Here is a 13,374-nt window from a genome sequence, read left to right as displayed (position 1 = left end):
TTTTAGATCTATGGAAGAATTAGCATTGCAGGCTTCATTTCAGTACAGCTCTAAATTATGTTTTTATGTGCCAAAGTGAGATGTACGGTAGATTAGAGTCATAGAAAGCACATCAGTGCTATCTATATGTTCAGTGGGACAATATCGTGGCTGGCATGGATTTCCTGGACTCTCCCTCAAAATATTGGTGCCTCCTTCTCTATCAGGTTATTTTGCTGCTGACTTATTGACTCTTGTTTCTTTTTCCAGATTGCCTCAAGATTCAGCGATGACAGATACAGTGTTTGGCAACAGTACTGATCGGTGGATGTGTCCAAACGACAGAGCAATGTCTCTCCGAGCCAAGTAAGGGGAAGCTTGCCTTTTTGGGGGGGTCAGTCTAGAAACGTTCATGGCTTAGAGAAACATATTGCTGAAGAAATGAATCAGAAGGATCCAATGAAATGGGATTCCTATGCTGCTTTATGGGGTATATTCTGTTTCTAGTCTGTCAAGGCAGAGCTTATATTAAGCACATCACCCTGGCATCCTCATGAGATTGATGGTGCCCTTCTGGATTTGCACCTTGTGAGACTGATGGTGCCCTTCTGGATTTGCACCCATATTACTAGGGTGAGACCATGGCCCTCTCTGTGCTGAGGTGTCTGGGAAAATCTCCCTCCGTTGCTAGTAGCTTGGTTACTGGTGTTCTGGCTTTATTGAACACCACGTTTTGATGCATCTAAACAGCTCTGAACAACATTCGTTAACTTTATTTATTAAGCTTTGGTAAATAATGCACTGATCCATTTGCTGTGGAATGAAATCCAAGTAATTTTAATTAATATGTATTTGCAGTGTCTCCCTTAGAGCTGTAGAAATGATTGGCTTCTCTAGTGTCTATATTTCATAGATGTTAGTGGGGCTGACTGTGCTGTGTAGCAAATTCATTGATCAAAGAGTCATGCAAGAGACATCGTTGAACACACTTGATTTTTCATTTCCTCGGGGAAAAATGCTACGCTCGTTCTGTTGCCAAAAGAAAATGGTGAATGGCTTTAATCACAGCTTTCCTCAGGCTAGGATAGCCCTGGCCAAAATTTCTTCCCAAGACCAACTTGGCCTTGCTAGCCAAGTTGTTCTGAAGCATTAAAAAAGTGAGTTGATAACTGAAATGCTGATTCATGCTACATTTTTTCACATTGAAAACGTCCAGCTGGAAGAACAGCATGGATAACTTGGTAATAACTAGGGTAGATTTTGGGGTGAACTTTGTCATGGAAAAGTCTTACTGCAGTCAAAAGACCAGCCTCTGGAAGGACAGAAAGGTTTGCTTAGAGACAATAATGAATGAGAAATGAAGATACTGGGAGGAACAGTCTATATCTTGCCTCCCCTTCTGGAGTTTTACTTTACTTCTCATGCAGGAAGAGTCCTTCGATTGCTGTTATTTCTTTGTACCGTTCTAGTCCCTCCAGACCTCAATGGGTGATCGGGACAGTGTGGCATGAGCACCTGTACACCCATGTCACAAAGATTTGTCCTGACCCATAAGCATAGGTGATGAGTCCAGATCCTACCAGCGGTTATACACAGCTAGTGTGCTGAGCCCTCTCAGACCACCTTAAAGTCAATAGGGCATAGCATGCTGCCCAAATGCAACGCATTGCAGGCCCGGAGCCTTGTCACATCACAAGAGACCAGCGGGTGATACAGTAAGCAAATGGGGAAGGCAGCGGAAAGCAAGGTAGCAGTGAACCTATTGGTTAAATTAGCAGTAGGCAGTTATGTGATGTGTTTGGACCATTGAAAAGTGGGCCTTTGGGTCCCTCATTGCAGTGCTCCTCCTTCCCACAGACTTCACTCAGGCCAAACCCTCCCATGTCTTCCTCGTGCGCTTGAAATTTTGCCTGTTCCCGGAGCCGGGGGTGGCCGAGGGTTACAGTAGGGCTGGGGTACGTGGTAATGGCTGGAGATGGGACTATGGCTCCTAATGGCCTTGACCTAAAGTCTCCCAAAGCTGGGAGCTGTCTCTGGAGAGAGACAAGTTGTCCATAACAAATCACCAACAAAACCAAAAGCCACTGCAAGGAGCTGTTGCCATTGCTTGTCTCACCTAATCTTTACTCCTTCTTTCTTTCTCCCTCTCTCTTTGTGCTGTCCTGCAGTGAAAAGGAGCAGTAAGTATCCTGCTTGCTTTTTTTGGCCTGTTGTATTTTGCTTGCTACCACAGGCATTTTGGGGGGCTTTGGGAGGGAAGGCATTGAAAACCCACTGCAAATACCGCTCAGATGTTTTGAACAACTTGGGTATTTTCCGCACGACTTTGGCAGTCTTCCCAGATGCCTCTGCTTTGTCCTGCCGTTCACCAGCTAATGAGCAGAATTGCAGACTATAATGTGCATGTCCTGCATCCCCAGATGCTTATATATTTAAGTACTAAGGACCCTATTAAAGAAGAGGTAGAGAAATGAACAGGCAAAGACGAGGGAGAAAAGAGAGGCCTTCAGATGAGGCTTGGAGAGAGATGACAGGCTGGCCCTCCGGTGGGTGTCAGTTGACATAGCCTTGTGGATGCCAAGAAAGTCCTGTGTCAGTGCATGCCACCCGAGAGAGTTGACGAGAGAAAGATAAAGAACCTGCTCCCGATGGTGTGAGCTGCAGAGGAGCAATCGCGTGGCTGGATGGGGAACGGGCCAAGGCTGAACGAGTGGAGGGATTGATTTAAGCAGGTTTGGGGGGTTTGGTTTCCTATCCTTCTCCTCCTCACGAAAACTGATCTGAGCTGCTTTGACTCTGCTGCAAGAAACGCTGAGTTGGAAAGGATCCCTGTCTTCTCGCACGATTGTCTTGCCCCTTTCTATCTGAAACCTGGGCAAGCCATTCTGACGCAGCTGAGCTCAATCTTTTTACCTGCGCCCATGCAAATGCACAATGCCCCTAAAGCCATTGGGGAGATGCTGTTTTATACTGGTGAAACAGCTGAATTTGGAATGAGAAACATCATATTTGTCCTTGACAAGGACTCTGATGCTTCAAGGACCAGCTGTCTCTGTTAGTTGTTGATCCCTTCCAGTATAACCTCCGATTTACCCACCTTTTTGGGCTGATGCTGATGGTCCCCTTAGGGTAGAGCTGACACCAAAAGTGGCCTGTGGCTTTTGAGGTGCAATATTTCTTGTCCTTTAGTCACCCGAAATCCCTCTTGTACTGCACTGCCATCTTTATTGGGTGCCTGGGCTAGCATTGGGCTGCCCGGCTTGGGTCCTGGTAGGAGTCCAGTCCTGGCCCTGCAGAGCTCCAGCAAAACCCTGTGCAGTAGAGTTGGTACTTGGTCACTGAGCCCAAGCAGAAATCCCTGTGGGCACAGCTAGACGGCGAGCCAGCTTAACAAGCCCGTGGGTGTGCAGACACAATTCGGCAGTCACAGTCATGACTGCAGCCTGCACGGTCCCTTTGCCCCTTCCTGGCTTCTCCCTCATTGCTGAGTTGTCTTCCTCTTTGGTGGGTCAGTGTTTGTGCGTGTAACACGGCTGGTGTAAATGTAGGCCGGGGTACCAGCAGGACCCCTAGTAGAGAGGCAGCTTTCTCCCCCAGCCAGTGTAGGAAGCATCTCCTCCTGATGCAACAAAAGCAAAGCCACTGAAAGGACCCTTCCTTTGGTAGCATTGCATCCATGCCACGCGTTTTGCTGGCACCTCTCTGCCTTGTAGAGAGGCTCAGGGGGGTGGTTTCACACCCTTCGCTACGCTGGGAAAACTTTGTAGAGAGATTCGGCCTCAGGCTCGGTGAAGGGGACCTGAGAGGCCTGTATGGAGGTAGATAACCGCCTTATCTGTGGGTAGGTAAATTTTGAGCAATGTATTAGGAGCGAGAATCAGCAGATGTCTGCCTTAGTGCGGAGGAGACAGGCAGGATTAATGGCTTTGTCTGGAGCGCTCCTGTCAGTCAGGGCCAAGACGCCGGAGGCGAGACAGGAGTTAACGAATATGAATTTTTCCTACCAAGCGGATGTTGTTTGGGAGGCTGGTAAGTTCACGCTCATTTTCCTCTAACAATGGCATTTGTAATTCTCCTCGTTTTTGCGGCTGCCTGGTCCTACCGCGAGGTGGTTACATTGCTTTGATTTACCAGGTACTTGAGCAGAGAATATGCAGAGTTGGTGTAATTGGAGTCTCTCCCTGGTCCCCTCCTCACCGGCCTGATTAGTGCTCCGTTTCTCACAAGGATTTTAGCTATTTCACTGCGCGTTGCCGGAAATGGGGGGGTGGCGGAGATGTTTGGTGGATCACAGAATTGCAGAGGCTTCGAATCTTAGAAACCGGGGTCAGATCACATCACGACGCCCTCAGCAGGGGTCTGTTTCATTAGCAGAGAAGTTCAGCACAATAATGATATCGTCGCATAAGCTGAAGACTTAAAACAGGAGAGAGATGCCCATTGGACAGGAAAGACATGATTTCTTTCTGCATAAGGACCATGCCGCTAATACTGTATGGCACAAAGCTGCTGATCCCGTTGGCATCAGAGGCAGAGACCGTGGTAACTCAGCAAGATCGTGGAGGGAGCATTTATAGAAGAAATAGCTGTTGCTCAGTTGCAAAATCCCCATGGGCCTCCATGGGCACGGAGAGCACGTGCGTGGTCTGTGCTGTGGCTAGCTCCCTGCCTGCTCTGGGCGGCTATCCCTGTGGACCAAAGGCAGCTCAGCAAGCCGAACCCAGCTGCTGCGCTCTCTTGGAGCTGCATGGGGAAAGGGAGAGTCGTAGCAAGTGTTAAGGCTGGGGAAGGGTCTTGGCTGGGCCACGGTGGCCGGTCAATTAGAAATGCCCACGCAGTTAAGTCCCTTTTGCTTTCAGGAAGGTGGCGGCAGATTGGCACGTGGTTCTGGTCCTCGGGGATCTAAACAGCCCTGAAGCTCGGTATCCAGAGCCAGACCTGAGACTTGTGATGTGACTCCGGTCTCTCCTGTTGTGCCAAAGCAACCCCCACGCAGTCTGGATGCCTCTGGACTTTGATGGTGTTCAGCTCAAGCTCCAGACTTGGGTTGTGTGATTCTGCTAGGACGTGGTGAATCTCCTTTGCTGGAAGGTTTTGAAGAGCGACTTAGGCAGCTACCGGTAAGAGCTGACCGTACCTTGGGGCAGGGGGATGGACGAGATGGCCTCTCAAGGTCCCTTCCATCCCTATGGCCCGTGATCCTACAAGAAGCCTTTCATCCCCCAACATGGAGAAGAATAGGTAGCTTCCCCAGGCCCAGGTGTTCATTGCTGCGCTTCAGGATCCAGTCAGATCTGCTGGTGTCTGGATGGAGCGTAAGGAACCAGCGTCCCCAAATGTCTTGGGACCAACCCAGCCGAGAGACTGCTGTTTCCCATCGCCGCGTTGCCATAGCCACCGTGCGCCAAATAGAGTTCAGCAGAATGGTTTTCCGTCCGAAAATTCAGTTTTGCTGAAACAGGAATGTTTCAAGGGAACATAGCCAGAATGACCTGTTACAATACTTATATTTCCTTTTGACAATGCCAACCTGCTTTGATTTATTTTGCTTTGGCTCTTACAGAACAGTACAGTGCTGCAGGTTCAGGTGTCGCATATTTAATATTTTGTATCATTCTGCCATGATGAGAAGTACAGGCTGTTTACCTTATTGAACCCCAATCCTTGCAGGGCTCCAAGCACTAATTCTTCTGTGGTTTTCATTCTGCTGGACATTTGAAAAAGTTTGCCTTCTATTCCAGTACGGAAGGAATGAAAAGTCAAACCACTAGGATTTTTCCGTGGCATACAAGAGCTGGCCCCTACTTTATAGGAAGCAGCTTCCCAGATGCTGTCTGCCAAGGTCCCTGACCTCCCATCCGTGTTTTCCTTTCCGCTGGCTGCCTGTGCTTCCCGATGGTTGGTGGGTTTAGCTTTTTCCATCACTCTGATGGCAGAAGTACCCCGAGCCTTGCACAGATGCTGTCCCTCCTGTCTGCCTCCCTATATCCACATGCAGAGAGGGAAGCTGTAGCTCTGTGGTTTGGCAGCTAAAATCCTTTGGGGAACTGTTTTCCAGGCCTAATCAGCGCAGGTGCGCTCCGTACTGAACATTTGCTCCCACTTTGCTCAGTCTAGTTTTCATCCATCGCTGGGCAGACCCTGGCTGGGAGCTTCCTTTGGAGGATTTGGGCTCCTAAGCAGTGCGTCCAGGCTTTGAGGCCAAGTAGCACATCTGTTGCACCTTGCCCACCCCCCTCTGCAGAACCGTACAGGAGGATAACGGGCGGTGCATTTCCCCCTCCAGCAAGGCGTTGACGAATGGGAGGCTTCTTAATGGAGTGGGGAAGATCTGCAGGCTCCCATGGTGCTAGGAGCCTGCTTTGTAACCATTTCATGGATTATTCACTCTCTGTTAATCAGCATTGTAATAGCACCATCCCTTTCAGTGACAACTTGGCAGGGGCTCCCAAAGCACGGCCTGTCACTGCACTAATAGTCCAGGGCTTTGCAATCGGGGGTTAAATCCAATGCCGGTGATAGGACACTTAGTGCAATGTTGACAGATGTTTTTCTCCTCGAGTCCTCCAGCTCCGCTCGGTGGTTATTTATTCCACAAACACGGGGAAGCAGATTGCATGGGAAATGGCTGGAAAGCAACTCCTGCTGGACGAGATGGCATTGTAATGGCTTCTGATGTGATATCAGCCTGAGCGCTGGGAGCTGGAGCGCAAACCTCCTGCCTCCATCTTTCTCTCTCAAAAGCCACTCGTTCCCCTAATTAGCATTTTTAGCAGGTTGTTGGCTTTTGCTTGGCTCTGCATGAATATACATGAATATGGGTAAGCTGCTAGGAAGTCCAACTAAAATTACTTGGAAGCACCGGGATTTTTTTTTTTTAAAGGGTGTTTTTGAAAAGATGATACAAAAATGAGGAAAAATCCAAGTCCAGTGATATGTTCTCAAGCAAGCGGCTTTGCTTGTAGGGCTGCTGTTGGATGAATGAAAGGACGCATTGTCCAGCTCTTCCATCTAGTTGGCAGATCCAGCATTGTGGGGGCAAGAATAGCATGGAAAATGGAGCTAGATCATTTGTTTGCTCCACTTGGACTAATGGAAATCTGTTTGAAAAGGAAATTGCCTTCCTCCATGTGAAGCAGGCCTCCTCAGTTTTTACTTAAGTCTTTTTTTTCCCCCTCTGCAAGTGTTAATCTTTGCTGGTGATAAATTATATGTATGTCACCCACTCACCCTGTTATATTTACTTTTTGTGATATGCAAACGGCACTTGAAGGACCTGCTAATGTAAAACTGTGACCTTCCGGAAACACCTTCTGGCAGCGCGTGGAAGGCAAAGGTCTATTAGCATGATGTCAGCGCAGGCTTGAAATAACTTATCGCAAAGTTTAAGTTAAGCAAATGAGGATCCCAGGTTAATGTGGCCAAGCCATCGACATCCACCCATATCCTCTTCATATGTTTTTAAAGGAACAGCTCAGATGCATTAGACCTCATTTCTGCTAAGTCGCTTGCAGGATAGTTTGCGTTTTTGCACCGGGAGTCTATAGCACAGGGTTGCCAGACCTGATGATTCCCTTCCAAGTGGTGCCTACCTTACCCCCCAGCTGCTTTTCATTATGACTGTACCCTTTGCCATCCTGACTAGGAGTCTCAAATTGTAGGCTCAGGGCCTTTGTACACGCCACGTTTTTTGCCCTTTCTTGTGCTGCAATGGCGTGACCGTTTGGACGAGTGGGTTTTCTGGACACTTTAAACTTCTTTCTGGTGGATTAAAGGGGGACTTCCACAGCCATGTCACAGATCACTGAGAGGTTGCACAGTGGGACTAAAGGCTGAATGGGGGACCAAAGTGAAGTTAACCTGGAATAAGTGAACCCACCATGTGCCCAGAAGGATTTGCCGTCTAGACAAAGGCTTGCTCTAACTCCAAGGGCATTTCCTTCATCTGGAAGCTATGAGGTTGCAGGGGAATGTAACCAAAATGTTTTCATTTCCCCAAATCAAGAGGAGAACGTAGTTTTCTCCTATACTTCCCATGCGCTTGCTTGAGTCATTTTCTGCCCTTACCCCTCCATGGTCTCAGAGGCTAGACCCCCAGCCTCCCCATGGGCTGAGTGCTGTGTGATGGCAAGGAGGTATGTGCGGCTCTCTCATTCACCCGCTGCTCTCCCGTACATACTCGGTGCAAACAGCAGTGTCAACAGGATTAATTTCACACATAAGGGGAAAGCAAATTGCATTCGGGCAGCAAATTGCATTCTGCATTCTCATTTCACAGGTTCTGCAAGACTCCAGCGTCAGTCACTCAAAGAGGCTTTTATCATCCTTGTAAAAGCCTGTACGCTAGGGGATGGGGGAGAGAATCTCATTTGAGTGGGGCAAAACTTTGTGCAGTGCCTACATCCTGGAAAGAGGCTCAGGATGTGTATTCTTCAGGCCTGTTCCATTCTGCGTGATTTAGAAACCTGGACTGTGCCGAGTCCTAGCATCTCGCTTCATTCCTGTGCTGAGGGACATGGGTATGTTGCTTTGCATCCCTTTGTCCTCCCATCATGCTTTGCTCAGGTAAATCCACTGCAAAATAAAAATAAAAAAACCCCGTTTTATCTCTGAAATGCCCAGGATAGCGATGGACGGGGGCTGAGAGAGAATTTTAATGTGTTTATGCAGCAGTATGGCAGGGAGGAGATGATGTAGCTACATCCCCTTCTTGTGAAGTTACTGAGTGTTTAAAGCCGAGGAGGAGCACACTTCCAGGATCTGGGTTTGGTTGGGAGAATAGTCAAGTTGCATTTATCATTTTTGAAACATTTCTCTGATCACAAGAGCAGAGGATTAGTAGGTTCTTGAATACCCCAAAGCAAAGGAGCTGACAGCTGTTACAAGTGTCGGACACCTGACGAGGGGCTGTTGTCTGTGGTTTCAAGCCCAGCTGCAGTCTTCTTTTCAAGGTATAGTTCCCCCTCCCCTCCCTACTAAGGCAACTCTCTTCCCCAGGACAGGAGCAATGATCTACACAGGAGGTAAACTTTCAAAGCAGTGCTTGTGGATTTAACAGAGACTCTTCCAAGCCTATGATCTGGCCTGTAACCTTTACTTGCTTGCAGTGCACCATGGTATCTTGTGTAGGAGCTGGCTGTGCACAGAGCAAGCTTCCTTCCACCTCCTGCGAACCTGCTGGCATTTAGGGGAGGTATTTTTCTGAGGCAGCCTTTGCAGACTTTATTCACACGACTCCTTGGTGCCCCCATTTCCAGGACAAACAACCGGTGTTTGCAGAAACCCCTGCTATTCCCTGGGGAGATGCTAGCCCCTGGGCATGGCTGAACCATGAGTGCATTGGGACATTTTGCAGGGGTGTTGGTTGTAGGGCACAGGCAGACAAGGGTCTTTGGGTAAATCCAATACCTTTTATTAGATCAACTAAAAGAGTTGGAAAAATACTTCTTTGCAAGCTTTTGGCTTTGTACCTGAAAGCTTGCAAAGAAGATTTTTTCTGACTATTTAAGTTGGTCTAATAAAAGGTATTGGATTTACCCAAAGACCCTTGTCTGCCTTGGGACATTTTGCGAACCTATCCCTTGCTGCACATCCATGGGATATGCAAATCCTTAGTACATTGCTGGATTGGACCCTCTACCTGTTTAGATACTCCGGTGAACTGTCTGGGACCCAGCGTCTTTTTTCAATTCATGATGCAGATGAGGCCAGGGGGTGGGCACCGAGACTCGTCTCAGCGGGGATTTATATGCGACTCAAAAAGGCACGTCCTGTGCTGTCTGCCTGACTGGATTTCAGGAGGTGAGTGGCATTATGCAGAGCTTACAGCTTGCTGTCTAATCAAGATGTGAGAGGTGTTGGAGGGGCACCGCTCTGCAGTCTCGCAATGGGAAGTTTTCATTTATTTTTGGTAAAGCCAGTCACCGAGCGTGATTCTTCACCACCCCTCACCTCTCCCTCTTAGCTATTTCCACTAAGACCAGGGGCAAAAGGAAGGGGCACTGAAAAGCAACCCCTACACAATAGATTTTCCGATCCCAGCAGGTTCGGTTTGCAAAGCTGATTTCATTTCCCAAAGATTTCCTTCCCCTTTATGATATGAAAGGAGAGCTGAAGGGAACATCTTGCATGGAGACCTATGGGATACCTCCTCCAAATGACCCCCTGCTGTTTGTCAGCCGGGCTGCTGTGACCGAGAAACTGAGCTTGGAGAAACAAAAGAGGTTTCCAGACTTTGTTTGATAGCCATTCAGTTAAAAAAAATCATAAGGAAGATGGGGGAGAGTAGGAGAAAGTAATTTTGCCCCTGCACCCAGTGGCATGGATTGAGCCATGAGAACAGGATGAAATTTTACCTGGCTGAGCAATACTCCAGCTAAAGGTTTCCCCTCAAAGAAACATGCTATAGATACTTTTAATATGCATCCATCTCCTGCTGTAATAAGGCCCCAGGCAATTAGCCATTTCAAACGAGGCATATTGCTCTGCTGGCGATGCAGGTAAATGAAAGCATGAGGCTTTTGTCTGGGCTAGGGAATGGGTTAATGGCTAGTCCTTCATTAAACATGAATTGTGTGAAGGATCTCAGGGAGGCTGACACTGCTGGATCAGGATGGTCTCAGCTTCGTTAAAACTAATGAAATCAACTACTTTAACCTGCCACGGTGTCTTTAGTTAGCTTCCTCTTGTGCAAACCAGCAAGAGAGGGTTGTGTAGAGGAACTTTGTCTTAAGCCTTGTCTTAATAAGGGTCTGTCTGCCTTTTCCTTCCTGAAGCAGAAATGGGAAATGTCAGAGGCAGGTCGTTTCTTGGAGCACTGGGGGGGGAAAAAAGAACACTTTCCAAACCTTGACAGCTTTATAGAGCTCCTCATATTTTAGGTGCTCATAATGTGAGCAGCTATGGTGGAATTGGGGGAGCAGAGACGGACGTGACTGGGGAACATATTTGTGCGCACCAGTTTTTTTGTGCAGGCTCCATCCCCGGGCCGTCTGGGCAGACAACGCCCTTTGCAAAAGGAGACTTCTCTTTTTCCTGCAGTCTCCATGTGATGGTGGTCCAGACATTATTGATGTGTCGAAAAGTAGTAGATTGCAGCGGGGAGGGAACGGGGAGAGTCTAAATGGAGGAGACGCGCTTCCCGTCTTCCTTCTCAAGTGTCAACAGGCAATTTCACACCTGTTGATGCAATTTCCAGGATGGAAATAACAGCTGCTGATGGCTGATTCTGCTCCTGATGATCGCTTAGATGGGCTTTAATTTAAAGCAGAAAAAATGGTGAGATGCTTCTGAAAGGTCTGTCAAAGCAGGGGTGTGAAGCATTGCGTGTCTGAAGATGAAATAGAAACGTTAGGTGTGCAGAAACCTTAGCTGGAAGAATCTGGAAGTCCAGTTGTCATTAGTCTGGCTGATTACTCAGTCCTGAAGGTGGCTTTATCACACGAACTGCAGGGTCTTTCATTGCAGCGTTCCCATAAGTGGCCTCTGTGTGGTTCAATAAGCGACCTGCTGAATTTAATACATGAGCACTATGAACAACATGATGGCAGGCCATCTTCCAGTGAACTGTGTTGCCCTGACTGTCAGCGGCGTGAATTATCTGCAGCTTCCATCGACTACCCCGGAAATTCCCGGTGCTCAAGCATCAAACCTCCTTACAGAGAACAAATGTTATGCCCCAAAACGGCACGAGTGTCTGAAACCCTTGAATGTGTCAACTTCCAAAGAGTCAGTGCAGCTGTGCTCCTCATACGACATCGAACCACGGAGAAGTCAGGTTGGAAGGGAACCCCAATCTAGCCCGGTGACTGTGATGCCCACAAAACATTTTGGGTAAACCATGCTGGGCTGTGTTATTACTATGAATGATGCTACCATCTCACGTAGTAGACTTAACTGAGGAGCCATTGTGTTAGATACACAGACACCTTTATGTGAACAGAGCCCAGCCCTGCCTTGAAGAATATAGGGTCTGTGCATTGCATATTAGTGGTTTTTTATATTACAGGAGATGTTGGGATACCAGTTGAGACCCAGGACCCCAGTGCTCTAAGCCGCCAGGCTCTCCGCTCCCAAGAGATCACGCTTTGAATGTCAGACAGGGCTCGACAGGTGTCCCAGACAGACAGATGAGGTGGGAGAGAGTGGGAGGACGAGGTAATGAATAGAGCCGGGCAGGAGGATGGGAGTCTTTGCTTCCTACCTGCCTACCCCATGCAGGCAGGAGTGACTTATCGGCGTCATGGCAGGGGGTGGCGCTTGACTGATTGCGATAGAAAGCTCTTCCCAGGCATGGCAACTCAGCACGTGGGTAAAGCCTATAAAAGGAGGGAGAAAAGGTAAGCAGGGATAGGATAACACCAGTCCTTGCTTGCCCACTGTCTGAGCGCTGTTTCGGTTGCTTCAAGGGATATTTTTGGGGTTTTTTTCTTATGGGCCCAGCATCAGTATAACCCAACCAGCTCTGGGACCCTTCCCCCTAACTGCCCCCATCTCACCACCTTCCCATGCATTGCAGAGTCCCTGCCGGGTGGTCCGTACGCGGGAACCAGCCGGAGCGACCGCGGACACAGGAGGAGCTGACGGATGAAGAGAAGGAGATCATCAACCGAGTGATAGCTCGAGCAGAGAAGATGGAGGAAATGGAGCAGGAGCGCATCGGGTAAGGAACCGACCTCGGGAATCATGCTGCGAAGCCTCCATCCAAGATGCTGTTGCAAGCCAGTGTCTGGGTTTTGCTGGGTTTCCCTGCTGACCGGGTGAAGCAGAGCTGAGAATTAGGGAGAGGGTTTGGGAATCTCAGCTCAGCTCAGCTCTGGGTGGGAACAGGAGTTGGCTGAAGCAGAGCTGAACCAGGAAAACAGGAGTGTTATTATGCAAAAAGGTTTTTCCAGCTTGGTGGCCGTCAGCGCAGGAGAACGGTTGCTTTGCTGCCGTAGGCAGCTTTATTAGGTGTGTCTCGAGTGGGTATGCAAAGCTTCATCACAAGAAGACTGATTTCCTCTGGGGCGGCCCACGTTCTAGAATCCAATTACACAAACTAGGGCGCCTTAATCACCTAGGCTGCGGCAGACCTTGGACCTCTTGTGCCGAAACAAAAAGGCCCAAATCATTTGGGCTGCAAAGTCCATTTTCACCCTTATTTGCTGGCTGGTGCTGCAGCCTGCATGAGGGTCTCCCTTGAGAGGGGAGCCCAGCTGTGCAAGCTGCTTTATTAACACATCACAAGAGACTGGACAGTGCAAATAAGGAAGGCAAAAGGGAGAAGGGGTGAGTGCAGGGAGTCAGGCCCTTTGGAAATGTGAGAAGGGAAGGAAACACATGCTGTAAGGCCGTTTTTGCTGAGTGGCTGCATGTGCCGTGCTTTTTTGTGTGTGCTGTAATAGCCTGCTGGCA

At 48.6% G+C, this 13,374-nt stretch overlaps 1 protein-coding gene across 1 annotated transcript in view; it reads left to right on the top strand.

The window, feature by feature from the left end:
* The first annotated feature begins 251 nt into the window (after positions 1-251).
* RPH3A (rabphilin 3A) overlaps positions 252-13,374 on the top strand; it is a 105,652-nt gene continuing 92,529 nt past the window's right edge. Inside the window, exons 1-3 of the mRNA XM_019507214.1 lie at positions 252-345; positions 2,148-2,159; positions 12,497-12,640. Of these exons, the coding sequence (XP_019362759.1) occupies positions 269-345; positions 2,148-2,159; positions 12,497-12,640 (233 nt within the window). The 5' untranslated portion in view covers positions 252-268. The remainder of the gene's footprint in view (positions 346-2,147; positions 2,160-12,496; positions 12,641-13,374) is intronic.

The sequence above is a fragment of the Gavialis gangeticus genome, unplaced genomic scaffold, assembly GCF_001723915.1.
Source record: "Gavialis gangeticus isolate Ggan-Ray unplaced genomic scaffold, GavGan_comp1, whole genome shotgun sequence".
NCBI classification, from domain to species: domain Eukaryota; kingdom Metazoa; phylum Chordata; order Crocodylia; family Gavialidae; genus Gavialis; species Gavialis gangeticus.
Note: the sequence above shows the minus strand (reverse complement) of the source record. Positions and strands in the feature narration are given on the sequence as shown.